Source organism: Pleurodeles waltl, chromosome 5 (assembly GCF_031143425.1).
Source record: "Pleurodeles waltl isolate 20211129_DDA chromosome 5, aPleWal1.hap1.20221129, whole genome shotgun sequence".
In the NCBI taxonomy this organism is placed as follows: Eukaryota; Metazoa; Chordata; class Amphibia; order Caudata; family Salamandridae; genus Pleurodeles; species Pleurodeles waltl.
In genome coordinates, this window is record NC_090444.1 from 474424065 (window position 1) to 474448543 (window position 24479).

Below are 24479 nucleotides of genomic sequence, written 5' to 3' on the forward strand. Positions count from 1 at the left end.
CTTAACCCCAGGGGGGCCTTTACACTGGGCTCTAGAGCTGCTGCTGCGCCTGCTAAACTAATCAAAAGGCCCACATCGTGTTCCATCACTATCATTTTCTTTAATCCCTGAAGTTGCCTGTCCCTTGGTTAAAAAATATTAGAAAATAAATAGATTAAAATAAACCGAAAGCACGCTAAGCAATCAACCCCCTCCTCCGCCCCTCACCTCCCCCGCCTCCACCCCTCACCTCTCCTTACAGCATTGCTCCAGCAGGCCAGAAAACAAGGCTCTCCACATACGAAAGGGAGTACACTCCACTCACCATAATCAAGGACACCAGTGTATAAATGATGTGACCTTGAAGTGCTCTGCTCTATGCCCATCCCATCTACTATTCTAATTGGCTGGTTGTGAATTATCTCTGGGATTCTTGCCAGGTCCAACAGTGGTAAATCCAGGACATACTGCTGTGCTGATGGGGTCCTTTGCTAACATTCGTTTTAATATTTCAAAGCTACCCAAAGTAGTCAGAGGTATTTGCTTTCCACAGCTCTATGTCCTATCCATCAGCAGCCACTGCCTCTTCTTCAATCATTTCCCTGGGTATCCCAGATTAGTTCAGGTGCACACAGCCTAATCATGACACTGCCCACTGAAGTTGAGTAACCTGGAAAGAGTTCAAAATAAGGTGCTTCGAGCCCCCACCACCCCAAATCCATCAACATTGACACTTTGGATCCCGCAGTGTTGTTCCCAGATTGCCATTAATAGGGTCCATTTCTCAACGATAAAAATACACTTCCAGTATTTGAAGGTGTGAAGCTCCAGGATATACCTGTGATTGACAGCAGGGGGGGGCTAGGTTGCTGTCTCTGGGTAGAGCAGAAGCGATGATACCTTTTACTGTACTTTTGCAACCGGAGTAGTAAAATGGAGAACTATTATTAATAAACAATGGCATCTGCTGATGTCTGTTACCATTGTAAAGCAACATTGTTCAGCTTTATTGAAAATCATTTTCCTTTGAGCAGAAAAGCTTGGGGATTATTAGACCCGCCAGCCTTTTTAATTCGTTTTTTGTGGCCTACGGACTCTTGGGCACTTTACCACTGCTGACCAATGCTAACATGCTTGTGCTCACTCCCTAAAACATGGTAAAATTGACTTACACCTTATTGGCATATTTAATGGACTTTTAAGTCCCAATTAAAGTGGTATACCATATGTCCAAGTCCTAAAAATTAAATGGTACTTGCAAAAAACAGAGTTACTAGTTAAAAGGGGTAAAGGCGTTCTCAAGCACCAACCATAATTCTTCGGAGGGTGAAGTTGCAAGCAAACTGTAAATGAACCCATTTCCTATCAGCAGTTACCTTGGGAGACAGCCAGCGGGCTTAACTTGGAGGCATTATGTAGAGTATTTGTGCAAATGACCAAACAGTAAAACAGTGAAAACACACAACAGAAGGAGCCCACAACAAAGTTAGAAAAATAGAGTTATTTTTAAATAAATATATAAATAAAATAAAACCAAAAACAGCGGTCCAATAAGAAGAACTGGAGATGTTCAATTTTAAAGATTTTGGTAAAAATAATGCCAAAAGTTGTAATGCGCCAACTGTGAATATCTGGTTACGCCAGGACAGGACAAAGTCACAAGTTAAGGCTGACCGCGACAGAGCCCAGGCCGGTTACAGTGTTCCTATTAGGCCCACTGAACAGAGTACCCTAAATCCTGGTTTGCAAAGCATTGTGAGGATTCATGTTGAAGCGACGAGTCAATTCCTAGATGTGGCGAGGCTGTGATGCGAGGTCCTGCTGTGGCTGCTTCGAAGAGCTTGTCGACAAGGACTTGTGATGCAAAGCTTGGATTCACGGATCTGTTGCGCAGTCGGAATGATGAGACTATTCCGAAGAGCTGTGAAGCTGTGATGCAATGCGGGTCCTTGCCGTGGTTCAGATCCAAGCAGCAGTGGTGATACCAGTCCTGCTAGGGGTTGCGCTGCACAGTTGAGTGGAGGAGTTGGTTCTACTGGACTCAGAGGTTGAAAGAGCACCTTAGTCCCTCTTCAAAGGGTCCAGGACCGGGGTGGCACCACTTGGTAGGGTAGACTCAGATTCCAGGTGCACGAGCAAGGCTGGTGGAGCCTTGTGTCCCGGAGGCTTAAATCAGTATGCCAGCCAACTAACCCTTGGAGTTACTCTGAGGTCCTGGGTTTAAAAGATGCAGGCCCAGTCCTTCTCACCCAGCAAGAACTGGTTAATTGTTCTCATTTGAAAATTATAGCTTATTAAATGTAATAAGGTAACCCCAATGTTAGTCTATGGGAGAGGTAAGCTTTGCAGTAGCGAAAACTAATTTAAGATTTTTGTTTTTACTACTGGGACATGTAAAACCTAATAGTCCTATCTTTTAAATAAAGTGCACCCCGTCCACTGGGGTGACCAGGGCCTACCCTAGGGGTAACTTACATGTTTGAAAAGGAAAAGTTTGGGCCTGGTGAAAGGTTTATTTTGCTAGGTCGACACAGCAGTTAGGGCTACAATTGCAGCCAGTGTTTGCAGTTTTGAGACATGCTTAAAGCGCCGCTAAAGTGGGTGGCACAATCAGTGCTGCAGGTGCACTAGTAACATTTATTTCCAGACCATGGGCACATGCAGTACCACTTTACCAGGAACGTGCAGTTAAATGTGCACATTGTGAATAAGCCAATGTTACCATGTTTTAAGAAGGGAGCAAATGCACTTTAGCACTGGTTAGCAGTGGTAAAGTGCAGAGTTCAAAGGCCAGCAAAAATGAGATTTAAAAAAATGGAGGAGAAAGGCAAAAGGTTTATTGGGGGTGGGGGAGAAAGGGTCATCTTGAATGCAGTTTAAAAAAACTTTTGAACTGTCAATTTGACTTCAGAAAATAACCCTTTTACCAATTCCTGAACTTCCCTATTATTATTATTATTATTATATGTCGCCCCTAAGGTAGGTCTTAGGTAGCCCTAGGGCAGGATGCATCATAATAAAAAGAATTAAAAGGTCGGACATGTAATTTTAAGTTTTACATATCCTGGTAGTGAAAGACTCCTAAATTCATTCTCCACTGTGAGGCCTAACTTCCTCATAGGATAACCCCGGGTTGCTTCATTACATTTAATAAGTGCAAGTTTTATCAGTAAAGCTGCAAGTTAATGGGAAGGTTTGGGGATATTTCTTGGGAATTTACTGTCTGTAGATAATAGTGTGCTACCACATCATGTTTTAGTAAAATATTTATTGAAAGTTACTGGAGCTACTTCTGCCCTGAAAGCAATGTTATTAGTAAACTAAGGCATGTCACGGATCACGTATACCCTTTATGTGGGCTAAACTTATTATACATGGAGCAAACATTTGGAGCCAGATTTGCAATGTTTTGGCACAGGGCAGTGCCGCAAGTCTTCTTGCTGCGCTGCCCTGCATCAAAACAAAAGGGCAGGAATTCACTATATCTACAAGGTACAGCGCATTCCTGTCCTTTTCCCCTGTGCTGGTGCACAAATTACTGCCATGCGCCATGGTGCAAGGGTGCTTGTATTTGTGTGGGAAGGGGAAGAGGAGTTTTCCAGCACACATAGAAAGACGACAAAACTGGGAGAAATAAAGATATTTCTCCCCATTACGCAATCCCTGGAGTGGCATAGGGTTTTGATGCATTCCTAAAACCTTGTAATTCTGGGAACGTGTCAAAATCCATGTGTATTGCGTGGGAACACCCACGCAACACCCATGGAAACACCATCCTGAAGCAAAGTAAGGCAACGCAGCGACTTGAACTATGTTGCCTTACTCCATATCTACAAGGCCATGTAAAGCCACGCAAAGTGGCTCTATGTGGCCTTGGAGATATGGGACAGCAGCCTGCACCACCACTGCGTCAAAAAAAGGTACTTGTAAATCTGGGCCTTAGTCTAGTTAAGGAAACAAGAGTTTTTTTTTTTTTTTTTTTTTTTTTTTAAACAGCAGAATGCTGAATTCACATATTTGAAGGTGCACTCAAATGTGAGAATGAAGCAAAAGGCGACTGTAAAATAAAATATTTGCCTAGGATCACACAATGCGAGACCCGTTTACGGATCAAGTACATCATAGTTAGGTCTAGAAGATTAGTCAAGTTACTCGACCTGCAAGTCAGTAACAATTTTATGATTTTGAGGCATGCTTTGAAGACAACCTGCTGCTGTGTACTTCAGAAGACTGCTTGCTATACCTGTAAGGACTGCTCTTCTGCCTGGAGCCTGCCTTGAACCCTCAGAGGCCTACCCTGCTGCTTGAGCAAGGCTCCACTGCTTGAACCAAAGACTTCCAGAGTGACTCCAAGGGCTATTAGGCTGGCCTTCTCATCAGAGCGACGGGAACCGAAAAAGTGCCAACCATCTTGTATCTACACCTGGACCCAGACTGAGTCAGTCCTAACCTTCCAAGTGGTGCCTCTCCAGTCCTGGGCCCTTAGCACTGGTTCTTAAAGTATCCCAAATCCAAAACTTGGGACTTAGAGTAATTTTTAGTCAAACATTTTCTGAGAACAGAGGTGAGACCGGAGCATACCTGCTTGTCGATTCACCCAAAGTGAATCACTGGTCGGCCTGATTTTGCAGCATCTAGCACTACATTCTTCTCCACAGCAGCAAATCCTATTCAGCGGTCCTTTGCAGAAGGGTTATCCGGGCCTGTGGAGTCATCGACTACAGCTTTCAGCTTTGTCCCACTAGATATTTCTGGCTTCCAAAAAAAAGGTTAAGTCCGAACATAGAAATCTTCACAGAGACTTTGTCCAATGGATCCCTGATGACACCTCATCCACGGACACCGCCTGCAGCCTTGCCCCACTGAGACTTGACTTAGACAAAAAAATTCAACAAACATTTTCTGACAAAGTCTGAAGGTAAGTGCCGACCGGGCCCAATCCAGTTCTTGAATCCAACCCGTGCTTTATTGCGGTCAGCAATATTTTTCAATCTTGACAATGTCTTGCAGTATTAAATGTCCGTGGTTGAGGCTTTGAGCTTTTATGTACTTGTTTTAACCATAAACTTTCAAAATTCATGACTCCAGTTCTACTGATTGGATTTGTTATTTTTAAGTCAAATAATTGATTAAAATTTACCCTATTTTTCCAATTTGGGAATTTATTTTGTGTTGTGTTTTCACTATATTACTGTTAGTGTGCTGCTTAAACACTTTACACATTGCCTCTAAGTTAAACTTGACTGTTTTTGTGCCAAGCCAGCAGGGGATTAAACACAGGTTAAATTAATGACAATTGGGGGTTCACCCTTACAAGGACTGTGCCTGTTGTTTCAGCAGGGTAACACCTCACTCAAACAACAACCCACATTCTCACAGGAATTAACAAATAGCATGCGCAAACCCTGCAGTGTCACTAGAACATGGCTGTCTGAAAATGAAAATTATTACTAGTGACTGTAGCAGGTCAGTTCTCCTTGTTCTGAAAAACTATGTTAGAACAGTTGCTAATAGTGGCAAGATATTGGTGTGAGACAACTTTGAAGTGCAGCAGGACCGGTTGCAAAGACCTTGTGGACTGCTTTATGTTGGAACTTCCATATCCCAACCAAGTCAGGTATTTTGAATACTAGGGTACTATAAAGAGATCGAAGGGCAAATATCTGATGACATTACACAGTAACAAGTAACTGTTGATTATTCACAGTTGAAATTTGAAAGCAGAATAATTAATATTTAGAAACTGGAAATTAAGATTTTGTCAGCTTGAATACAAGATTGCAAATTAAAGACAAAATGCCCTAAAAGTCTCAACTCTTATGAAGAGCTTTCAAATTTCTTGAAAAGCTGAACAGCTACTACTTGTTTGTGCATAGGTATAGATTTTATAAATTACAGACTAATGAATGTTCATAAATTTGTATTATAAAATATAGTTGTATGAACTGTTTATCTAGTTTTATGTACTGGCATAATAGCACTCTGTAGAGCATCTATGCCTATATCGTTTTATCCAAATTGTTTAATTTCATGTAAACAATTTGTAGAAATTATGTAATTCTTTAAACAAGTATTGGCATACAAACATAACCAGTTATCCACATTGCTAAAATATCATGCAGTGGCACTGGGGACTTTGTAGTCCTTTAATTGCAATATAAAGGAGCACTGGGATGACAGTGTCCCTCCGATGGTGTACAGACGTGTTCGTTGCCCAGAGTGCCTGAGTTCATCTGGTATCCTCACTTTTGATTTTTGTCCATGGCATAAAATTCATTTATTGAGTGTGCATTGCACCCTAGGCCTGCCCCTGCCATGACAAGGTCCTGTTCTTGCCCTGTGACCTGGACTGGTTTATCAAGTGTGTTCTCATTGACTGACTAATAGTGGACTGCTACTGTCCCTGAAATGGGCTTAGCATATAAAACAGTGGCGGAAGTGTACCACATTTTGAGAATTTATAGTGTGATCAGACCTTTTTATCTGAGTCCATGGTGTGGAGGCCAACTGACCCAATCCTTTAAAGTTATGTTCTATACACTTATCTAGCTCATTTTGCTAACATCCAGTGTGCCTGTTCTGCATTTAGCCTACATGGTGCATGAATGGTGTATTCAATTGAGTCCGTGGGATACGTTTTGGATACCTCTGCACAAGATGGAGGTCAGGTTGTGTTCCCAGATAATGGAAGTGTGTTGCTTAAAGTCCTGAAGTTGGAGGGAGGAGACCTAGACACAGAAGTGCAGAGAGCTTCTGTAAATATTTGATAAGTCTTTTTGGTTAGGAAGAAGCTGCTGATTAGTCTTTCTGAACTATACAATTTGGTTGATGGCAGTGGTCAGGGTGGGACTGCAGACTTTTTTGCAAGGTGAGAAAATATTTAGGGGATGCCTTCAGGTTTGTCCTTCCTCAATTACTCCTTCAGATGAATTGATGGCAGCTATGTGTGGAAACTTCACACCTCTTTGAGCCTTTTATGGTTGCTTCAGGGTGGAGACTATCCTGTTGTGAGAAGCATCACTACACAAAGGCTGCGCCCGGAGAACAATTTAGAAAAGGCACTTAATAGGAGGGCTACCCTAAACTGCTTCTACAGTTTCCTACAGTGGATACACATCCCTTGACAGTTGTGTATAAAAGCTGGAACCCACAATTACCTTTGTGTTCCATTTTCAAATCGTTAGTGACCAAGGAAAAGAGTGTTCTGCAGAGTACTCGGAGAACACCTCTGTAACCAGCACTGGTGTCTGCCTGACAGCCAGTCTCCCAGACTTCATCTTAAGTTTGGCTTTCTTGATGGGGGTGCACTATACTGCTCCTAAAGCACATAGGAGCCACCCTTCCTAGAAAAGAAAGAAGCCTTCCAGTCCTGTGTGAGGAGTGTGTCCAGCAAGGTGCAGCACATCCTCAGTGCCTACTGGGTATACACAAGAGGATTACTGGAGGATAAGCTATTGGTCTAGTAGAGAGCCAGCAGTTCTGCAGAAGCTCTACTTCAGTTCCAGGCAAGAACCTAGACTCCCTAGCAGAACTATTGATGAAGCCAGATTGGTGCTACGATTGTGTGTTTGGATCAGCCTGTGACTTTCCAGAACTGCAAGTGTTGTGACCAGTCTGTACGTGGCCAAAAATGACCAAAGGCAATTGGCCTGAGCACGGCTGCAACAGTATGACAAGACCATTATGGGGCTGCACCTGCCCATTTTGTCAGCACATGAAGGGCTGCAGCTCATTAAAGTGTCATTAGCAAGTGAAGGCTACATTAGTTGAAGTGTTTCCTGGCCTAATAGGGTGGCCCTAGAGTAGGCCAATAAGCTCGGTTGTGTGCTCAGCACCAAGAACCGAAGCCAGAGACAATCACTATCGGTCCTGTCAGGAATGTGCCATGCTAGTACTGCAGGCTCCATTCCTTCCGCCAAAGGACCCAACACTGGCCCACTGCCATGTGCGACCACAGCAAATGAGAGAAGAGCCATTAGCTGGTATGCTGCCTTTCCAGCACAGTGTGCACAGGCATGCTTAAAGGCAAGGCTATCTTGCAAAATGAATTCCACTTGGTAAAAAAAAAAAAAAAAAAAAACACACAACTTGACCGGAGACTATGTACACATACATTTAGGAGTGACAAATCTGCACCCAATATATATTTGCATTTCCACTACATACTACATATCCCACAGAAGAGAAAGGTCCACTGGAGAGATTATGGAGCCAGGAGAGATCAGGGTGGAATATGGAAGTGACACTCCTGAATGGCACACGGAGACAATAAATTATTTTCAATTGCTACTAGCATGTTTAATTGCATACTAGTGCATATTTTTTGAAAGGATAAGCATTGAGTTGCACATTCCTTTACTGAATCGTTGACCTCCAGCAGCCCCAAAATACATCCCTATGAAGCCTGTGACTGCTTCCCATCGCTGCCACTGAGTCAAGTGTGGAAGAGGTTGCATTTGCCCAGTTTGCAGGCCCAATCCAGAGTAACGATATGTGAGTTTTGACCACTGGCTCCATGTTGCATTTAGCCTAGCACTACACTGTCACTTTAGTGACCACCAGCTTCATTCTGCCTATTGACTTTATCCTAGCATTAGACACTGCTACGTTAAAAGCTGCATGTAGTTTTCCACATTGTACAATGTGCACATGTTTTTATTCTTCGTGTTTTTCCCCACCAAGGGTATAGGCTGATAAGAATGTACTCGCGCCAGGGAACAGACTTGTTTTGAATTATCACCTTGGGATTGTGGCCATGTCCTAACATGGTATTTTCAAAGCAGGACTAAAGCAATCAGCATTTTTTTTAATAAACATCTGCAGAGAGAGGGAAAGTCTTGACTGGCAGAGACCAGATGGACCAGGGACAGAGTGTTTGCAGATCTCAGGCACACCCAGGACGCTGGAGTGTGCCATCCTTCCCGTGAGGATAACTGATCTCTCTCTCCTCGATCAATTCTGCGATCTGGGGATCTGATGCGGAATAGGAGGGCGATGAAGCAGTGATGCCCTTTTCTCATGGCGATGCATATTTTGTAATTCATTATTTGCTTTGCATTATAAGTATAGATACATATATTTGTTGTGTATATTGCAGTGGAGAATCATTTGAACATTATTTCATTTCATTGCTGTGACCATTTTTAAACGTGTGCTTTCAGCAAGCTAATCTCCTTTTAGGAACCTAGCATGGTGAAATAATAAAGGTCTTCTTTGGACTAAGAAGCGTATTCCAGAGATTTTTTTGTCAGTGCTTGAGTGCTTCAGCTGGGTCATTTGTGAAGCAAAACATCCAGGCCAGAGGCAAACAACCTAAACCCCCACGGTTGAGACCCAATTGTCCTCCTGGACAGGGTCTGTTAATGAGCCTTATTTAAGGCATGTGTGTGCATGTTGAATATTCATTCTGGTTAGCGGACAACCAATTCTTAAGTTATTACTGCAGATGTGTACATATACAATAGGATAACAGAGGTTACATGAACCATGATAAAGTGTACAGGTGGAGGCCAGATGTTGGTTTGTTAGTAGTACGTTGCCATGAACCTGTGTTTTACACTTCTGAACTAATTTGCATGTTATATTTGCACTTTAGGTAGCAAAGAATGAACTTTTTGTACTTTTGCACACCGTATCAATAATATGTCCTCTGTTTTAGTTTCTCTAGCTCAACTTGTTTAAGGAAAAAAACGAGCCAATGAACTTTTCATACCTCTTTGATTCATTACATTGCGATGAGAATGCCACATTTCGTCAACTAAGCACAAAAATATGGTGCAACTTCTGAATGAGATGGGAGGAAATTTGCCACTTTTCCTGGCCAAAAAAAAATAGAGGTCACAGACCCATCCAGTTCACAGTGGTCTTATTTTTGCAATGCAAGGATGGAACAAATCATCCATTACTAGTCATAAAATATATATACCTAAAAGCCCTCTCCTGTCACTGAGCCAGCACTCCGTAGTTTAAGCTTTGTTGCCAACATTTAAAAATCTGAACATTTTCTGGCTCCATTTAAAGAAAAAATGGCAATATAAAAACGTTAGCCAGATATTTGAATAGTGAACGAATACTGGATCAAATGACAGTTGGATAAAGACAACATAAGCCCTTAAGCTGCTTGCCTTTTCTAATCTAGTACCATGCTCTGTGCTGGGCACAAAATGCCCAAGTTAACCTCAAATGTTTTTCTGTGCCCCACCTATGTTTAAGGATGACTGTTTAGCAGAAACATCCATTTGCTTGTACAACAGTGATGGGACAGACTGAGTATGTGAAAAGAGGCTGCGAGTGTCTGTGTACAATTAAGCAAGCTGAGACTTAAGTGGTCAAGTTACAAGTGGCACAAGTTTCTAGATATGGATATGGAACCCACAGGGGATAGAGGTTTCAGCGAAGCTTGCTGCGACAGGAACAAAGTTCCAACCCTGTTTCCTGACTATGCGACTAGTCAATGCCACAATCACTCTGCTGCTATTCCTCAGTCTCATGCCTCACTGTATCACCACTCAGTGTGGTGACCCTGAAAAAGTAACACTGTTCAGTTACTAGCTATTTAAAAGGTCTCGGCCAGGATTGAGCTAGGAATAAACCTAAGAGGGGCACTATCAACACTACAGCAGTCTCATATTCCTTTTACTCCCCTCAGCAGATACCAGAAAAAAAGGTAAACTGTAATTAAACCCAAAGCCTCCAGATGCCCATCAGCCAGTCTCACTAGCGTTTTTTGTCCATAGAATGTTAGGACACAAAGTATCCAGATGAGAAGCACGTCTATGACCCACCTCTACCCGCTAGCCTGCTCTCAGGAATGTGTGGTTCTGGCATAGCCCATGGAGCGAATTAGTGGGTTTCTGAAGCTTTGGCAACTGCAAGTGTCAAGAACACTATACCGTGAATCGCACAGGCATCCTCAGTTATTGCAAGTGTATCTAAATCTAGATTTGTCGACTGCATATAGACACCTGGGTAAAGGCGACTTACGATAGGTTGCTGATTATGTTATCCCCATTTAAACACAATTGCGTACCGATGAACATTAGAGGATGATTTCCTTATTTACTGGCTTTTCCTGCTTCATAGTTTTTTGGTGAACGTGACTCTACAGGGGTTAATGTAGCAGCCATCCTACATTCAAAACTACAGTTGAGTTGTAAAGTCTCCTAAACAAGTCCATTTATGTGCTTAGGCCCTCCAACCACTAGTAAACTTCAAAATTAGTGTATGTCTGACACACATTGAAAGTTTGTGCTGCGGTTTGGTAACAAGTATAAACGGACAAGGGAAAGGGAAAGGGAAAGGGAAAATCCAAATGTGAAATAAAGCCAGGTGATCGCACAAGTTCATTGTTGAAAGAGGGGAGCATGACTTATGTCACTAGATGGTATGAGGTTGCCTCATGAAGAAACTTAAAAAAGTAGTACCAAAACAATGCCCTAAAATGGTCTCCGTGGAGGTTTAGGAGTAGTTGATCGCTGTTCTCAAAGAGATCCAAACCTTGGAAGAAGCAGGACGTATGCATGCATGCCATGGACAAATATACTCCCAATTAACACTTCTGGATTTCTTTCCTCCTCCTCCCCTCCATTACTCCAGTCAATCTAACTAACAAACTCTAATATCCGCGGCTCAAATTAACTCATAATACTAAAACTGTACTCATTATTAAATGATACTAATCCATCACTAATTCTTGTTGGGTTCCGGAGTAGCGTGCTACTCATCGAAAAGCGCTTCGACGCCTCGTCAGGGGTAGTAAGCGCTATATAAATATGATTACAATACAATACAATACAATGGACAAATGGGGAGAACAAATGATGGTGCCAGCAAATGGCAAGCCTATGAGCAGGCTGAAACCTACAAAGTAGATCCAGAAGTCTTTGAGACAGCACATGCACTGTCTATAGCCACAACCTAAGAAGGTATGCCAGACAAATACCAACATAAATAGGTTTTCCCAAATGTCATTAGGAAACTATTTCATTTCTTGAAAATCAGCGGTTTTGGTTATATTTGTTAATGAAAACACTAAAATACTTAAAAAAGAAAAACAGCAATGTTAAACTAGCTAGGACTTTTCACTCGTCATAAGGGGAAAATAAGTTCTTTCACGTACCTGTACAATGGCCAGCACAGGCTTGAATGTGGTGTGTTCTCTCTGCAGGGAGCTCAACAGGTCCTTGGAGCGTTCAACAAGGTCTCTGCAAAAGCAACATTTACACATTCTCAGCATGAACATTAATTATGCATTCACAAGTGCTGAAAATTCTGAAAAGCAATTAGCAAACAGCATTTAAAGACCACTTTAATTTCAAACTCCATGAGAAGGCCATTGACGGTTGGTCTTGCCTGAGAGAACCCATGCAAGGCATTCATGCACTGTTAGCAAAAGTAGTACTACAACATAGCTGCTAGTATAATTAATAACTTAAACAATTTAAAAAGGTCCTTCGACAAACCTCACAAAAACTCAAAATGCCAAAGCAAACGATTCACTGTGGCTCTAGATACGTCACACACTGGAGGTATAAGGACGGGAGAAGCCTACACTATGCTTAGTGGGTACTCAGATCTCCAGATGACCATCCAAACGAGGTCCAGCACCCAAAAAGACAGCTCAGAAGTCAGCAAGCATCCCGTCAAACAAGCACTGCTTTCAGAAATGTCACTAAAAGCCAAAGAAGAGAGGAGAAAGTTGAACAGCACAGTTGCAGCCCAAAACATGGAGCCCTTGTCACATGAACAATCCAGACGGGAAAAAACACAATTGCATTTACTGCCAGATCCTCATGAAAGAAGGAAGAGGCTTGGCCCCAGAAGGGAAACAGGGAATTGCAAAACCACAAAGGGGTCACTAAGAAGAAGCTGCAAAACAGGAAAATTGAGCCTGCTAAAACTATGAAGAAGTCACCTATACGAGCTGCACAAGATCCCACCAAACACGTTTATCACGTTAGGGAGGAAGGAAATCTGAAGGAAGGGTACAGAAGGGGTGAATAATGCCAGCGAGAAACACTGCAGTACACTAAAGCATCGAACAGAGTGCTCTTGTTCGAGAAGCAGAAGCAAAACTAAAGCACAGTAGGCAGAGAACATTCCCAGGGAGTGGCTAGAGGTTATCATCATCAGCGGTAGCAGAGTGTGCACACCCCGCTTCTCATTAAAGCAAGGCCCCAATTATACCCACAAGTGTGACTCAAAAAGGGATTAATAAATATTTGCCATAAAGATGTACAGATGAATGCTGTATGCCAGATCAACGTGACCAGGATCATTATGATGGATGTGGTATATGTGCAGTTCTACGGGGTCGACACACGGCTACTAGATTCTTAATAAACATAGTTAGTTTTTAGCATTCCTGAGGATTGGTAGAGGTTAAATAAAAAAAAATCTTTGACCCCCTCCCCCCCACGCTCTCTCCCCTACCCCCCATGCTCCCGCCCCATCACCAAGTTGGAGTGCAAACTCCACAAGGCAGGGCAGCTGTGAATTTTTGCTTCCTATTTGCGCCATAAAAGATGTCAAGAACTAAACGACATAGGTATTGGGACAGAAAGAGACACTGCTAGACAGGAAAGACACCTCCTTTCAGCAGTAGGCGTCCTTAGGAGGACACCTTTAGCACTGTAGCAGGCCCACAATCCTCAAGCAGTTGTCTTTTCTAGAGTCATCAGTACCCGCAGAATGCGTTAATTGTCCGGGATTACGGTTCTGCTCCATCCCAGAGCAGAATGCCTTTTGAGAAGGGCACCACTGGAAATGGGGAATAGGTCAGTTATTAAAGTACAAGTTACTTACCTTCAGTAAAAAAAGATCTAGTAGGGACATATTCTAGTTGCAGATTCCTTACCTTCGAATTTTCCCCCAGGCGTCAGACTGGATCCGAAGAATGTTTCTTTGAGAAATACCCTTGCGCGTCAGTAGGTGGCATTGGTAGACTCCGCGAGCGCCATAGTTGCTGTGACGATGTCAGGAGTACATAGACACCGCCTCAGCACAGTAACAGTTACTTTTAACGACTTTCCCCATCAAAGCACAGAGCCGCTAAGAACACAGAGATTGGTGCACCAGAGCTAAGGAACTGAAGGGGAAATCCCTGTCCCTGGTAATCAGTTCTCAAGTAGGGATGATGGGTGGGTCGATAAGGAATCTGCAACTAGAACATGTCTCTACCAGATATTTCATTACCAAAGTTAAGTAACTTGTACATCTGATAGAGACTTCTAATTGCAGATTCCTTACTTTAGAATAGATATCTAAGCAATGCCATCCTCTGAGGTGGGCTGCAAACCAAGATCATACTAGAAAGTCCTGCAGTACCGAATGACCAAAGCAGCCGTCCTGGCGGACCCGACTGTCCAGGCAGTAATGTTTAGCAAACGTGTGCAGGGATGCCCACGTAGCTGCCTGGCAGATATCCAGGACAGGAACTCTGAGTACTAACACAGTGGCAGCAACAGTTGCTCTGGTGGAAGGAGCGTGCAAGCCCTCAGGGGGTTGCTTCTTGGCCAAAGTGTAGCAAATCTTGAGTCAAAGAAGTACCCATTGACAGATAGTACGTTTTTTTGCACCGCCTTCCCTTTCTTCGCACCCACATACACGACGGAGTTGATCATCCACCCGGAAATCTTTAGTACGATTTAGATCGAACGCCAGCGCTCTTTTTGGGTCCAGACGGTGGAGTGTCTCCTCTTCATGGGAAGGATGCGGGGGTGCATACAAAGTAGGCAGGGTGATGGACTGGCCTGCATGAAAAGGTGTTACACTCTTGGGAAGGAAGGAAGCCTAAGTGCACAACACCACTTTGTCAGGATCCACAAACAAGAATGGATGCAAAAACAGATGGACGGAATGCAGAAAATAAAGCATTCACCCCCAGTCACAGATCTGGGTTTAATCCATCAGTTTTTTTGCCTGCCATGCCACTCCAGTTTAGACCCAGCCATATGCAAATCAGTCTTGACCCTCTTCCCCATGGGAACAGTCCAGCCCGAATTGCCAGGCAAGGTCCACCCTGGACCAGAAACAAGCATCCTGGGACAGGTTTCGGGGCATCACCCTTCATCAGCCAGGGTAGCTCCAACGCACAAAACAGCCGACTTTGCGCATTCTCTGCAGAAGTGAACAGATCTAACCAAGTCTCTCCCCACTGCTGAAAGAGACCTTCCACCACCTCTGGATGGAGACGCCATTCGTGATCTGCTATGCATGGACGGCTGAATTGGTCCGCTCCGTTTCAGAACCTGCCACATGTTGAACCACCATGGTAATGCCCTGATGTTCCAGCCATGTCCAGAGGTGTAGTGCCTCCTGACAAATGGTCCAGGACTCTACCCCGCGATGTTTGTTGCAGTACCACATGGCAGTAGTATTGTCCGTGAACATTTGCACTACTTTCCCTTTGAGAGAGGGAAGAAATGCTTTCAACACAAGCCTGATCGCCCAGAGATCCAGAAGATGGAAATGGAGCCCAGACGTCTCCGGAGACCTGAGACGTCTGGGTTCCGCCTCTCCCATGTGGCCGCCCCAACCCTTCTGTCACTATGGATTAGATCTGGCTGGGGAAGGGAGAGGGATCTGCCATGGACCCAATGCGGATTCGAAAGCCACTACTGCAGGTCTTTCGCAGTCCCCTCCGAGATCTGGACCATGTCAGAGAGATTCCCCTGATGCTGCGCCCACTTGAACTTCAAGTCCCACTGCAGAGCCCGCATATGCCACCTGGCATGTGTCACTAGCAGGATGCAGGAGGCCATGCTGCCCAGCAGCCTCAGAGTCAGTCTTACCGAAACACAAGACAGAGGCTGAAAGATTGGAATCATAGCCAGAATATCTTGGACTCGCTTTTCGGGAGGATAAGCCCAAAACTGAGCTGTGTCTAGAGCAGCTCAGATGAAAGGGAGCATCTGAGAGGGAGTCAGGTGTGACTTCAGCACATTGATAGTGAGCCCTAGCGTGTGCAGGAGGCTCGCCATAGTCTGAAGGTGGAAGGCGACTTTCTGGGTGCGAGTCCGCCTTCAGCCAGTCATCGAGGTAGGGAAAGACTGAGACCCCTAACCTGAGCAGATGAGCTGCAACCACCACCATCACTTTCGTGAACACCCAAGGGGCGCTGGTAAGGCTGAAGGGGAGCATGGTTAACTGATAGTGCTCATGACCTACCATGAATGGCAGGTAACGTCTGTGGGCAGGAAGGATGGGAATGTGGAAAAAAGCGACCTGCTAGTCCAACGCTACCATCCAGTCTGCTGGGGCTAAGGCAGACAGGACCTGAGCCAGGGTGAGCATTTTGAATTTCTCCTTCTTGAGGAAGTAGTTGAGGTCCCGAAGGTCTAGGATAGGACGGAAGCCCTTGTCCTTTTCCAGCACCATAAAGTAGCGGAAATAACAACCGAGGACCTTCTCTATGGCTCCCTTGGCCAAAAGAGCCGCAACTTCCTTGGGGGAGAGGTGCCAAATGATCCTCTGGAAGTTGGCTGATTAATGGAGGCATGGTTCGTGGGGCAGATTCGAAGGGAGGGAATAGCCCTTTCAAACTATCTGCCAAACCCACCTGTCTGTAGTGATAGATTTCCAGTGCGGCAGGTGATGGCAAATCCTGCCGCCAACTGGATTGGAGTGAGGGGACAAAATAGGAGGGTATAGAGGATGCAGCGGGGGCAGAGGTGGACTGGGCAGACCTTTGGTTCCCTATCCCATGCCCACGTGAGATTCCGCGTCTCCAGCCACGCAGCGTCTTAACAGCATGGGTCGCACAGTGGGTTGGTGGGAGATGCGACAGGAAGCCCCTTCTGTGACCACAAAAGGGGCAAAGGGCGGACTGTTGAGGTCAAGGGGCAGCAGAAAGGCCAAGGGACCGATCCATAGCCGGGGAGTCCATGAATCTCTCTAAGGCCGAGTCCGCCTGGTCTCCAAAGAGACGGGATCCATCAAAGGGCACATTCCTAAGAGACTGTTGGACATCCCCCAAAACACCAGAAGTATGCAACCAGGCGTGGCTTCTCAAAGCCACCGTCATAGCAACCGATCTGCCCAGAGAGTCGGTCGTGTCCAGCCCACTTCGGATCATGAACTTTACCCAATCTCTTCCATTTTTGACAGCTTGGGAGATGATAGCCGGGCCTCCTTCGGTATTAGCAGCAGAACCTGCATGGCCGTATCCCACAGAGTGTGGGTATAGCTGCCCAAAAGGCATGCGGTGTTCACAGACCACAGCGCAAGACTGGAGTAAGAAAACAACTTCTTCCCAAATTGTTCCAGCCTTTGATTCCCTGCCCCTGGGTGCAGAAGGGAATGCGCCTGAGGAAGAGCAAGCCTGGATGACTAGACTCTCAGACATGGGGTGTTGGGACAGGAATTTAGTGTCGTTCGGGGTGGGCCGATGGCAGCGTGCAATAGTCCTGTTCACAGGAGCCCCTGTGTTGGGTTTGGACAAAGTATCCAAATGGACATTGGTGAGGGCTTCATTGAATGGCAAAAGGGGCTCAGATGTGGAAGCCCCTGGCTTAAGCATCTCAGTCAGGAGATTGGACCTGACCTGTACAGTAGGTAGCTCAAGGCCAAGGACCTCAGCCACCCTATTGACCACCATAGGGTAAGTCGCTCCCTTCGCCGTAGCCACGGTATGAGGAGACAGCATGCCAACATCTGGAGAAGTGTCCAGTCCACTGGCCTCGCCCAATCCCTGTGCCCAGACCAAAGATGGGTCATCCTGGTATTCATAAGGGTCCAGGGACCTCTCCAATCCTTCCACTAATTCGTACCCGTAAGGAAAAGGGTTCAAATCCGACCTGGGGTGAGTTTGCCCCATCGAAGACAGAGGTGGCGTTGGCCGACGCCGTTCTGTCTCAGAGTCGTCAGGGATAAGGATCAGGTTGACGTCTATGGTGGGCACCACTGACATCGGGAGCGGCAACAACTGAACCGGCCCCGGGGAAGGTCTCAGTAGTACGACCGGCTTTGGTGCGGATTCGCGAGCTGATCTGGAGGGGACCTTGGTGGCCTGAGCCAAAGCCGCTGGCGTGGAACCCAAAAGGCCCCTTGCCCGAACCCCTTAGGGGTCGCTGTGGCTCCCAGAAATTCGGGGAAGCATGGAGCAGACCCAGAAGCAGGCTCGAAGACTGGGGCCATGAGCGTTGATGCTCCTCCCGCGTCCCATCAGCCTAGCGATTGGGTGAAGTCAAAGGGTGACGGGACCGCTTCAACGACTTTTACATGTGCCCGAAGACTTGGAGGATGAAGAATGGTGGTGGCTCTGCGAAGGGTCTCGAGACATTCCCTTCGAGACAGACCGGGACCTATGCAGAGTCAAGCACCGGGTCGTCATGAGCTTGAAGGACCGCTCTCTCAAGGCCTTCGGGTGCATGACCCGGCACTCTGCTGCATGACTTCAGGTCGTGGTCGCGCTCCAAGCACCACAAACAGATCTGATGCAGATCCTTCGCCGACATCATGCAGTGACAGTCCTTGCATGGCTTCAAACCGGTCTTCAGGGACATCGATGCACCAAAAAATTCAAAACAGTCAAACTGTCAAAAAGAGACCAGGGTAGCTCTCTCCAGGTCAGCGCATGGTGCGGAAAGAAAGAACCAACGTCACTGCGCTGAGGCTGCATCTATGTATTACTCCTGATGTCATCACGGCGTCTATGACGCCAATGACACCTGTGGAGTCAACTGACGCCACCTACCAATGCGCAAGGGTATTGCACGAAGAAAAAAAATCTCCGGATCCAGTCTGATGCCTGGGGGAAAAGTCTAATGTAAGGAATCTGCAACTAGAAGTCACTAACAGATTTGGGGTTCTGGATGACAGAAGTATGCACCCTGAGAAAGGAGGAACGAAAATTCTAGTCAGGGTAAATAATAAACACACCATAAATTAACCTGTACTCACCCTCAGAGCAGTCAGGTATAACTTAAGAAGCAATGTGTGTGTATTTGTGCAACACTTCAACCAGTAAAACTGTGAAAACCCCCACAAAAAGATACCACACATGGTTAGAAAAACCGAACTTAATTTAATGAATACAACAAGACCAAAACAACAAAAATCAAATAAGTAGAACTGGAGTTATGGATTTCTGAAAAAATGAACTGTAAAAGCACTTAGAAGAGAAAGGTGCCAACCGAGGATATCTGGTCGTGCCAGATTTGGACAAAGTCAAAAGTTCAGGCAAACCAAGATGGAGCGTGGGCCAGCTACAAGGACCTCACAGGGTCCGCTGAATCAAAGTACCTTAAAATCATAGTGCTGGAGCGTTGCATTGGGTCTGAACCAGATCAGAGGATATACATCGATTTTGCCCACGCAGTTGAGGAGATGTGTCAAGGTTCTCCGTGCAGCGGTAGCCATGAACCAGTTAAGAGATGCGATGGTGTTTCGGTTTAAGTGCCGGCTGTGTTGACTTTGAAGCGATGTGCTGATTCCGGTGGGCTCAGAGGCTGCAATGCAGGTTTTGGTGTCTGTGTCGAGGCGGTCACCAACAGAAAGGCAAGGACCATGTGCTGAAGAAAACACCACGGTTTTGGTTCTGAGAGCAACACACTGGTTTTATCCATGCAAAAACAGAAATGCACTGGTTCTGCGCACGCAACTGCGGAGATGCTATGGTTTTGTTAAAGCAGTGCCTGAAGATCTACTTCTAAGGGTCCAGGACTTGGGTGGCACCTCGTCAGGTCAGGCTCACAGATGGCAGAGTCCAGTTGTAATGTTGTTTTGGCTGGAAGTCTTCTGTCCCTGAGATTTCAGATCAGGAAACCAATCAGCCGACCCTTAGTCACTCTGGGATTGGGGTTGGAGAGATGCAGGTCCAGTCCTTCTCACCAGGTAAGGAGGGCAGCAGGCCAGCACAGCCAACCAGCAGTTCTTCCAGAGTAGCAGCCCAGTAGAGAGGCAGTCCTTGTAGCACCACAGCAGTTCTTCCTGGCAGGATATCCACAGGTCCAGAAGCATACCGAAGTGGTAGTGTCTGAGGTCCAATTCTTATACCCAGTGGGGTCTTTGAAGAGGGGGGGGGGGGGGGGGGGGGGAAGACTTCAAACAAGTCTTTAAAATACACAGAGGTCCGCCCTTCCTACCCAGGTTCCAGACTCACTACAAGGGGATATGCAGTCCTTTGTGTGGACTGAACACAGCCTATTCAAGCATAAGTTTAAGGCTATGGTCAGCTCCTCCCTCCAATCCCATCCAGTCACACCTAAGCTCCCATTGTGTGTGGTTGTTTAGAGGGAATACACAAAATCCAGCTGTCACCCACCTCAGACAAGTGATCAGATACAGGCAGCAGGCACCAAATAGCTAAAGTTAAAAAAAAAAAAAATCTAACTTTCTAAAAGCAGCATTTTCAGAAATACAGTTTAAGATCTAACTTCCCCATAAACTGCGATTTTAAATTGTGATTCCAGAAAAACTAAACATCGATGTTCATGTGAAGAGTGAGTGGTTTCGTAAGGGGTTTAGGGACCAGTTAGTAAACGTCTGTGTATGTAATTATACTTTGCTATATTGGGTCTGATTATCTTTGTGATTATCTCAGGAAACACAAGTGCCAGGGAACCCGGGTATTCAGACTGGGCTACGAACCAGACAGGCGTACCAATACTGGAGATTTGTTTTCCTCTTCCTTCCCTCTCCTTTCCTTTCCTTGCCACCTGTTACTATTGGGTATGTCCCTCAGACACCCCTGTTTTCCTTGTTGGTACTGAAGACTGTTCCTAGGAGGCATAGGGAAGAATATCTTCATTCCTGCAGATTCCAGGTGAGTAGAGACTTGACAGAAAGCCAAGTCCACAAGCTTATAAACTGCCAGAGCAAAAATGGACTAAAGAAGTCTCCCCAAACCACTGACTCAAGGGAGGTAACTCCATTGGTGATACAGCTGAAGCTTCCCATACTCCCACTATGGAAGGATTAGCTAGAGCCCTCACTAGCATGCAAATGAAGGTCCAATCTTTACAAACTGAGAATCAACATCTGAAGGCTTAATTTACAAGATACAAACCAAGAGGAAGACATCAGGATCAATACCAAAAACGCACCACATATATTCACCCAGGACATTTCTCTGCTCACCTGGTGGTTCTTCAACTTCCACTACCTCTGGAACCCAGCAAACTAATCTCACCGTTTTGACCCAGAGTCCAGTGCAAGTAGCAGTCCCTGGACGTTTCAAAGGTGGCAATGCTAACTATAGTGTCTTTATCAATCTGTCAGGATACTTCAATTCGATTTCCTCAGAAGCCGAAGATAACTCCTCAGTCCCGACCCGAGCTACTCACAACGAATATTAATCCTTCGTGCTGAGTACCCCGGAGGGGGAAAGGGGAATGGGATGGTAGAGACTGCCACAGAGATGATGAATGCCAGTACTCAGTCTGCCTCTTCACATCTAAGATTGGATTCAGCACCTGCAAGAGTCACAGTTGCAATTACTAGGGACATACAACATCAGTTTTTCACTTTCTACTCTCAACACTTAATTCTCTTTAATTCTATTATTTCTTCACTCACCCCGAGTTCTCTGTAGCCTTGCTTCTCTCTATAAATGCTAGCTCTTCTTAAAAAATGCTTATTACTGATTCTGGAAGAACTTCTCAACCATGTTAGAGATTGGTTTTATGTTGCGCTATATATATATATATATATATATATATATATATATATATATATATTTGGTGATAATGCGTTCTTCAAATCAGCTGATGTTATTTAATTTCTCCTGTCTTATTGTGACTTCTGTCAATACTTGTATTTGTAAATGCTTGTTTATTAAAGTTCGTTTCTCCTTTCTTACTTCGACATTTGTTGATAACTTGTATTTGTAAATGCTTGTTGTTTACAGTTAGTTTCTCCTTCCTTACTTCGACATCTGTCGATAACTTGTAAATGCTTGTTTATTTAAGTTTGTTTCTCTTTTAAACTCTATTTTGGTTTATTACCATTGAATTTGTAAATGCTTATTTGTTAACAGTTCTTTTCTCCTTTAAACTTGGCCTTTGTTTATAACCTTGACATTTGTAGATACTTGCTCTTTTAAAGTTCGTTTTTTCTTTGACTTTAATATCTTAAACAAGAACCTTGTAAACATAAGGTTAATTCATACATTAACTCGGTAGCCTTGCCGACTTCCACGGGAAAGGTCTACTATCAAACTCTTCGAATAAACCTTGACAATATTTATCCGTTTTCTGTAATATAATCTTCAAATGTAATTTTACCTCACAAGAGTTTCTGTTCTGAAGCGCGCTCTCTCTCTCCACGCAGCTGATTCCTGTCAGACCTCAGTTGAAATGCAAGGCTTCCAGCTGGAGAGCTCGTAACCTAGCAACCAACCGATTGCAAGACTAGAACTGTAACTAACCTTGAGGACTCACAGCGGCCATCTTGGATCTTCTCTTCTTGATTCTTCCTTTGAAATAAGCGCAAGATTACTCTGCAAACCTTCTTCCAGTTTGGGCTTTGCTGTCTCCACGGAGGATATCGCTTTGCTTTTCTCATGCACTTCTTTGATTTGACTTGGCAAGTTTGTGTGGTCATGACAGTACTCCCCCTCAAGGAACAGTTCTCCAATTTAGGTTTGCTTGGGTAGGTTCTATGAAAGTTTCTCACTAATCTTGAAGCATGTACATACTCGTGCGGCTCCCAGGATCGTTCCTCTGGACCATAACCTTTCCAATCAATTAGATAATAAAGCTGGCCATTACGGATTTTGGAATCTAAGATTTCATTGACCTCATACTCTTCTGCAGAGCTAATCTGGATAGGAATTGGAGGGGAGTTTTGACGTAAATTTGGAGGACTGTTCTTTAACAAGGAGACATGGAAAACAGGATGTATTTTTAGATGAGCTGGCAACTGCAATTTAACTGCCACTGGATTGATCATCTGGTCAACTTTGAATGGGCCTATAAATCGTGGCTGAAATTTGCGATTTCCTTTGAGACGTAAATGACGAGTGGATAACCAAACTGTCTCCTTTCGAATAAATGGGGCTCTCTCTTCTTTTTCTATCAGCCTGAGTCTTGTATGAGTCTTTTGCTTGAATGATGTTTTTTCTAGCCCTAACTAACGTGGTCTGCAAATCCCTTACCATCTCTTCTACTGCAGGCACTGAATCATCTTCTTTACCCAACATTACATTAGGATGTCTACCATGTTTCAGATAAAAGGGGGTGAACCCAGTGGTGGAATGAACAGCATTATTGTAAGCAAATTCAGCTGCCCACATCAACTCGGGCCATTCCTTCTCTTTATCGAATAAATTGAGTCTTAAATACTGTTCTAACTCTTGATTCACTCTCTCTGTTTGCCCATCGGTTTCAGGATGGTAACTGGTAGAGTAACGAGAATCAATTCCTAATCTTTTACTAAAGGCCTTCCAAAAGCGAGAAACAAATTGGGACCCCCTGTCTGAAACTAGAATTTTTGGGATACCATGGGCGCGTACTATGTGTTGTGTAAACAACTGTGCAACCTGTGGGGCTCGAGGGATTTCTTTCAAAGGAATGAAATGCGCCATTTTAGTGAAAGGGTCTACAAAAACTAGGATAGTGTTAAAACCTTGGCTACTAGGGAGGTCCACTATAAGATCCATAATAACAGTATGCCAGGCATGGGGTGCAGTGGGCAAAGGTCTTAACAGACCTTGTGAAGCTGTTCTATTTGATTTCCCTCTTTGACATTTGTCACAAGTTGACACATATTGTCTTATCTGAGTTTTCATTTTTGGCCACCAAAATTCTTGTTGTATTAGATGTTGAGTCTTTTGACTTCCTTTGTGTCCAGCCAATTGATCGTCATGATAAGCCTGAAGAATTTTTTCTTGCAGCTCCACAGTCGGACATACAGTGCACCTTTAAAGTATGGCAAACGTTTTTTGATTTCTCTTCCTTGGCCTTCTTTGGACCACTTCAGCATTCCTTCGAATGTTAGGTTTTCTTGAATTTCTTTGGTTAAATTTTCATACAATATGGCAGATATGAACTTCTCTTGTGGAATAATCAATTATTTTTCTGGAGGCTCTTTAACTGCACCGGTATCAATTCGAGATAGAGCATCTGCCTTCCCATTTACTTTTCCTGGTCTGAAAGGGATAACAAAATCAAAGTCTGCAAAATATAGCGACAAACGCAGTTGTCTAGCTGTTAGAGTTCGAGCTGATTTTAAAAACTGTAAATTTCGGGGGTCCGTGTAAACGGTCACTTTATGCTTAGCTCCCAAAATGTAATGCCTCCACTCACGAAATGTTTTTGACTGCCAATAGCGCCTTATCCGCAATTGAATAATTTATCTCTGGTGGTGTTAATTTTCGAGAGAAATAGACCACTGGATGTAATTGACCTGTATCTTTATGACGCTGGGAAAGGATACCTCCTATGGCAACATCTGAAGCATCTGCCTCCACATAATATGGCTCATCTGGATTGGGGTGGACCAAGATTGGAGCTGAGACGAAGGAATTCTTCAAAAAATTAAAAGCCTTTTCAGCTTCTTTT

At 44.5% G+C, this 24479-nt stretch overlaps 1 protein-coding gene across 2 annotated transcripts in view; it reads right to left on the minus strand.

Annotated features, from left to right (window-relative positions):
- MTHFD1L (methylenetetrahydrofolate dehydrogenase (NADP+ dependent) 1 like) overlaps positions 1-24479 on the minus strand; it is a 1484080-nt gene that overhangs the window by 1405532 nt on the left and 54069 nt on the right. For both annotated transcript variants that reach the window (XM_069234289.1, XM_069234288.1), the window contains exon 2: positions 12098-12182. In XM_069234289.1, the coding sequence (XP_069090390.1) occupies positions 12098-12182 (85 nt within the window). The remainder of the gene's footprint in view (positions 1-12097; positions 12183-24479) is intronic.